The 6,779-nt window shown below is 34.9% G+C and overlaps 1 protein-coding gene across 1 annotated transcript in view; it reads right to left on the bottom strand.

Annotated features, from left to right (window-relative positions):
• Positions 1-6,779, bottom strand: part of runx3 (RUNX family transcription factor 3) — a 76,455-nt gene that overhangs the window by 6,402 nt on the left and 63,274 nt on the right. The window contains exon 7 of the mRNA XM_016288820.1: positions 6,252-6,323. Within this exon, the coding sequence (XP_016144306.1) occupies positions 6,252-6,323 (72 nt within the window). The remainder of the gene's footprint in view (positions 1-6,251; positions 6,324-6,779) is intronic.

Raw genomic sequence — 6,779 nt, 5'->3', positions numbered from 1 at the left:
TTTTTGTAAGAAAAATAACCATATTTAAAACGTAATAATCAATCTAATCTAGCTTGTGCTAACTGTTGTAAACGGAAGCAGTTCAGGGCGGATGACGTATGAGGTCGGCTTTGCGCATGCGCCAGGCCAATTTTTAATATAACTCCGACTGGATTCGTCTGAAAGAAGGAAGTCATATACACCTGCCTCGGGGGTGAGTAAAACACGGCCTAATTTTCATTTTTGGGTGAACTAACCCTTTAATAGCAATGTCAATATTATTAAAATTGCTAATATATTGTGAAATAACACATTTCTACAGAAAACAAAATAAAAAGCGCACATCCATAAAAAAAAAGCGATGCTTTTTTGTAAGAAAAATAACCATATTTAAAACGTAATAATCAATCTAATCTAGCTTGTGCTCACTGTTGTAAACGGAAGCAGTTCAGGGCGGATGACGTATGAGGTCGGCTTTGCGCATGCGCCAGGCCAATTTTTAATATAACTCCGACTGGATTCGTCTGAAAGAAGAAAGTCATATACACCTGCCTCGGGGGTGAGTAAAACACGGCCTAATCTTCATTTTTGGGTGAACTAACCCTTTAATAGCAATGTCAATATTATTAAAATTGCTAATATATTGTGAAATAACACATTTCTACAGAAAACATGAATATTAATTGCATTATTAATTAATAAGTATTCATAAAAAAAATGTCTGCATAATATTCATATTTAATATTAATATAATACAAAATGGTTTGATGTTTCTTGATGACATATTTTTATCCACCAAGTTTTTGTATTATGTTTCACATTTGCAGTGTTATGCTAAATATACATATGGATATTAATAAAAATTGTTATGGGGAAAATAACAGACATTTCTAAGGAACAATATTAAATATTAATAAATATTATAAATAAATTATTATTAATAAAAAACGCTCAATTGGAAAAAATCTGCAGAAACAATATTTATATTAATTGTATTTCTAATACTTTAATGCTATTATTAATATTAATAACATTGGTATAAGGAAAATAACAGACATTTTAAAAATACATATTATAAATAAATTCATATTAATTAAAAATGCTTAATAGGATAAGTTCTGCAGAAACAATATTATTAATTTTAATGCAAATAATAAAAAAAAATGTAAGGGACATTTGGCCATGATGACTACTGAGGGGAAAAAACTCCTTCTATGGCAGTTATGGCCCTGAGGTGGGAAAATCGCTACTTTAAAGTTCAGCAGTAATGTTTCCAAATAAAAATAAATGGAATAAAGTAATATTCTCCTGCTAATGGCCCCTGTCAAACGCTGTTATCCTTCCCCATTGTGTTTTCGCCCATCACAGCGATCAGTTCAGTTTGCCGTGTTCCACTAGCCCACAGTCATGCGTGTAACCCGGCTCACTACAGAGGTTTGCCTCATTTGACTGCTGGAGAAACTGATTTTGTTTGTTAACAGAAGAGCAAGCAGTAGCTAGTCGGCAGGAATTGTGCGTGTTTGTGTGTGGGATCAGGGTTCTGGTGAGGATGCAAATCTTGGCCCTCACCTGTAAAATGGCAATGCAAAAACAGATGGATTACACCTGGACCAGGCAAATCATGTGGCCAGGAGAAAGAAAGACATGGAGACATAAAGACTGAAATATATACTTGATACTCTATATAATCTAATCAAATCATGTATATTTGCTTTAGAATGTAGGATATCGAAAATACCACATATCCAACAATCATGCAATGACGTGGATCCCAGACTTCTGAGTTTCTACTATGTGGTTTTATGCTCAACTGGTGACACAAACCCAGAGGAACCAACCAAACAATCATTACATGTAACTCAATTATGCCATACACAGAGGCCTCAAACTATTATTTTTAACCAACTGGTGTTGCACAATAAGTATGAACATGTTCCACTAACGTTTGACAACCATAATTTGTCTGAAGCATCTACAGTTTAAATAGTATATCTATTGTTTTTTTTTAACCCAGCAACATGCATTTTGTGAAATACTTTGCTTGTAAATAATTAAAAAATGTATATCTATTATATGTTCATATATAAACTGAGCTTCAAGACACTGATTTCAATAAAACTGCTTTAAACCACTGTAAGGCACTGTACTTACTTGACTTAAAAAATATATTTATAAAGGATGATAGCACAAACACACTTTGAAAGCAAGATATTTCACAAAAAAGAATGCTAATGGGTTAAAAAACAATAGACTATTCAAAATGTTGTTGTTTGAACAATTCATGGTTGCAATTTCATATATTTATAGCCTATTTTTCCAGATGATAAACCAATGGTTTTACAAGCAGGCAGAAAACTGGAGCAGGGCTGAAATGGCTAAATGTTTGCACTGGATGTTGATGAATGATAACAGAAGGTAATGGCATATCGCTCCAACAGGCAGAGAACCTGAGACGCAGGCAAACATGTAGATATTGTGTGTTTATGTTAGAGCTGTAGTCCATAAGACAACACAGCACGTCGCATGCAAACTAGCTCATCTCCGACATGTGCTGCGCCGCCATCTCATACATCAGCACGGCTCAGGTTACCATTCACAAACATCTGATACTGTACTGGAGATTTACAAATCAGGTCGTTGATTCAGGACCTGGATCACAATGAGACGCATTTGTGAATAATTCAGGAATGCCTTTTTTTTCTCCAGTGAGGAATTTTGACCTTATTGACTCTAAAATCCATTTGTTGAAACGACTGCATTATTATTGATCCAAAAATCACAATTATTAAGCTGCTTTTGCCATTCTAGGACGTTGAAAGGAATCAATATTCAGTCCTTTCGGAAGCAATTATTATGAAATAGAAGAACTGTTGGAACTCATTATTCCTGTAGGCGTTTCTGATCATTGCAGTTCAGAGCGGTGAGTCAACATTAAACTCACGCAAGTCTGCAGCACAGAACACATGCTATTTGAACCCACAAAAATGAGATTTATTTAATAGCTCAGTTGTTTCTTATGGAGAGCAATGGAGAGCAAAATGAAACTCTTAGACGTTTCTCCTGAGAAAAACACCTCAATAATCTCCAAAGTTTCAGATGAGTTCTGCACATAAATGCAAACATTTCTCATCAAGTTCTTCGAAGCCCAAATGATCTGAGCTATTTTTTAAGAGAAACAACTGAGACAAAACTGATAGTTGACCCAAAAATGAAAATTCTGTCATCATTTACTCACCCTCACGTTATTCTAAACCAGTATGCATTTCTTTCCTATGTGGAACGCAAAAGAAGAGATAACTTAACAGTTTTGGGTCCCATTGACTTCTACAGTAATTTTTGTGCATACTGTGTAAGTCAATGGGACCTGAAAGGGTTTGGGTTATTCAAAAAATATTCTTTTGTGTTCCACAGAAGAAAGACATGAGGGTGAGTGAATGATGAATTAAAGGGGTGGTTCAGCGGTTTTTTTCTAGGCTTGATTGTGTTTATGGGGTGCAGTCTAACATGTGTTAAAGCTTTGTCTTTTAAAAAACGCATTATTTTTCACATAATTTACTTTTATTCCACACCGCTCTGTCCCTACTCTGAGAAACGCGCTGATCATTTCCTTCTTTTATGAAGCCCCTCCCTCAGAAATAGGCGATGGGCTCTGATTGGTTAGCTAGCCCAGCGTGTTGTGATTGGCTAAACCGCCTCTAGTGTGCGTCTAACATCCCGCCCCTCACCTCAGCGGCATGTGCTCTGGTTGTATTGTAAACAACGGCATTGTTAATATCGCTTATCAGTTTGAGCCCGATTGAGAAGCAGATGATATTATTGAAGAGGATCATGCAGAACCTGTGCAAGCACGGCTTTTAATGCTAGGCCTATGTTTTTTGTTTGTTGTTGTTTCATACTTTTAGATACGCTGTTATTTGTAAATGCTACTGTTTATGTATTTTAATGCTTTTAATACATGGTTTTATCCTGATTAAAGCTTTAATACAGTACAGTAACTGCACGCGCGTCCATGTTTAACGCTTCTCATAGCTATGTGAAAATAAGTGTATAATTGTAACAGTTCATTGCTGGAGCTGAGCTGAATGAGAGAGAGAGAGAGAGAGAGAGAGAGAGATGCAGAGCGTCTGCAGAGCAGGGGGACACGAGGAACAGCTTTAAGAACCGCTGCTTTTGAATGTTTGATTCTGAAACTTGTGAATCCATTAGAATCGTTAGAAGACAGAATCGAGATTCATTCATATGCTTTTCTAAAGCAGCACAGCATGGCCTCGCCCCCTTTGCTGCCTTTTCCTGAGGGCGGGGTTTATCTGGGTTTGTGATGTCACGAACCTGGGAAGTAACTCGTTGTAGTCCCTACCAGCCCTTTTTGCAGGCATTAAACTGCCAGAATTGCATTGAACTTTCAGCTTCGTAACTTTGCAGATATTGTTTATGCTCAAACAGCAACATTACACACTAACTAACTTTAAAAAAGTGAAATCGCAATGAACCACCCCTTTCACATTTTTGGATGGACTATCTCTTCATTAAAAACTTAATTAAATCTTATGATTCTGAAATTATTATTATTATTTTTTGGAAAACTTTACAATAGTGTAAACTAATCTAATTTACTATTGACTGACCTGAAGTATGCTCCAAAATGTTCAAATCCACATTTGGCAGTTCTAGAACAAACCTGGGAATTCTAAAACAGAATTCTGCCTTCCAATCATGTTTCTGTGTGCATTTCAAACTCTCTTTGGCCACGTATACACTGCAGCGTTTCAAGAGTGACAACCACAGTTAAATGCTGGAGTAAATACCCTTAATTACCTTGTGACGGTTGACAGTGATAAAGAAACATGCATGTTGAAGAATGTTGGTAACCGAACAGTTTTGGGGCACATAGACTTCCAATCTATTTTTGTATCTTCTTATGTGTTCCACAGAAGAAAGTGAGTCATAAAGGTTTGGAATGACATGAGAGTGATGACAGAATTTTTACATTTTTGGGTGGACTATGCCTTTAAATGCGTAGTCATATTTGAAAACTTGTGATTCTAAAATGATTTCCTTTGCAATAACATGAATTAATCTAATCTGATACTGACTGACCTAAAGTACGTTTGAAATTAATTTAGAAGTTTGACTGCATATTTGGAAGCACTAGAACAAATCTGTGAATTCTAGAACTGAACTTTGTCTTTGTGTGAGTTTGAAACTATTTTTAATACCCTTAATTACCTTGTGATGGTTGACAGTGATATGGCTGTGAAAAAGAAACATACATGCCAGATCAACCCATTTTATTTCTGCTATTTTTGATGGAAAAAATGCAGACTATATATCAATCATAAATATCTACAGAGCGTACTGAATGAAATGAAACACCCAGTAGAGGAGTGACAATATTTTTAGCTGCAGTGTGGCATTTAGTAAACGCCAAATATTTCCTCACATCACAGAGCATGAATTATGTTGAAACTGCCATCTGGTGTTTTGAGACATGTCACCTGACACGCAGCGAGTCTATTAGGAATTATAAATCAATCAAAGTGCAATTAAAGAAAGCTATAACTTAAATGTCACAGGGGCTGGTGTGACAAAGGGAATCTTGTGTGTGCTTGTGTGTGTTGGAGGTAAAAAATGACTCAGCTGGTTTGGATGTTTGGGGTTTGCGGGAACAGGAAGGGCAGGAATTCTGCGTCGCCGTGGGGAAGGAAAAAACTTCCCCAACACCAGGTATGTGGCTGTGTGTTCATGGTAGCCAGAGTTTGTGTGAATGTTTTCGAGTGAGAGTGTTTATATGTGTGTGTGTGCCAAAGCAAGTGTGTGTGTGTGTGTGTATTTCACACACTGAGAACGTTTATTGATGTTTCTGGTTCCATGTATGTGTGTGCGTGTGTAAGCGAAAGTAGATCATTTTTTATATTCTGTTTATTTCAGCTCCTCCACAAAAACGCTGCATTCTGATTGGATCATTAATTTTATGATTCACCCATTATGAAGGCAACACACCCACACACACACACATCTGCAAAGTCATTTGAGGACAACGGTGTGTGTGCGTGTGGTTTTTGATGATTTAGATGTCACAGTGATTCATACTCTCATTCAACTACCAATAACATAAAAGAACACCACTGAACAATAAAAGCATTTTCCTGAAACAGATGTATGGCTAAGATTATGGCTAATAGATTAACCAAAATAATTATAATAATAATAATAAAATAAATAAATAAAGTCAGAGTCAAAGGTGAACTATGTGTGTTTGTAAGGTCTCTTACTTGACCAGCGTAAGTCGTCTTCCACTTTGCAAGTCTTCAGTGCAGGAGGGTCCATCTGATCTGGCCATAATGCTACAACAAAAAACAAACAAACAAATAATTAAATATATATATACATACATATTGAATTACATTTACTCATGCATAGACACTGTGTGATATACATTTTTTTTTTAAATTCTCGAAAAATTAAATAATTAAATATATATATATACATACATATTGAATTACATTTACTCATGCATAGACACTGTGTGATATACATTTTTTTTTTAAATTCTCGAAAAATAGCTCAGATATTATTTAGCATCTTTATATTGATATTAATGTATCTACTCTTAAAAGTAGCTGTAAATTAATAAAAAATAATAAAATAAACATAATAAAAATCTTTTACATTTATATACAGCAATATAATAATCCAAAATAATAAACAGAAATTTATCAAACCAAAATATAATATATATATATATATATATATATATATATATATATATATATATATATATATATATATATATATATATA

The sequence above is a fragment of the Sinocyclocheilus grahami genome, unplaced genomic scaffold (assembly GCF_001515645.1).
Source record: "Sinocyclocheilus grahami isolate Dianchi unplaced genomic scaffold, SAMN03320097.WGS_v1.1 scaffold234.1, whole genome shotgun sequence".
NCBI lineage: Eukaryota > Metazoa > Chordata > Actinopteri > Cypriniformes > Cyprinidae > Sinocyclocheilus > Sinocyclocheilus grahami.
This window is presented reverse-complemented; position numbering and strand designations above follow the sequence as displayed.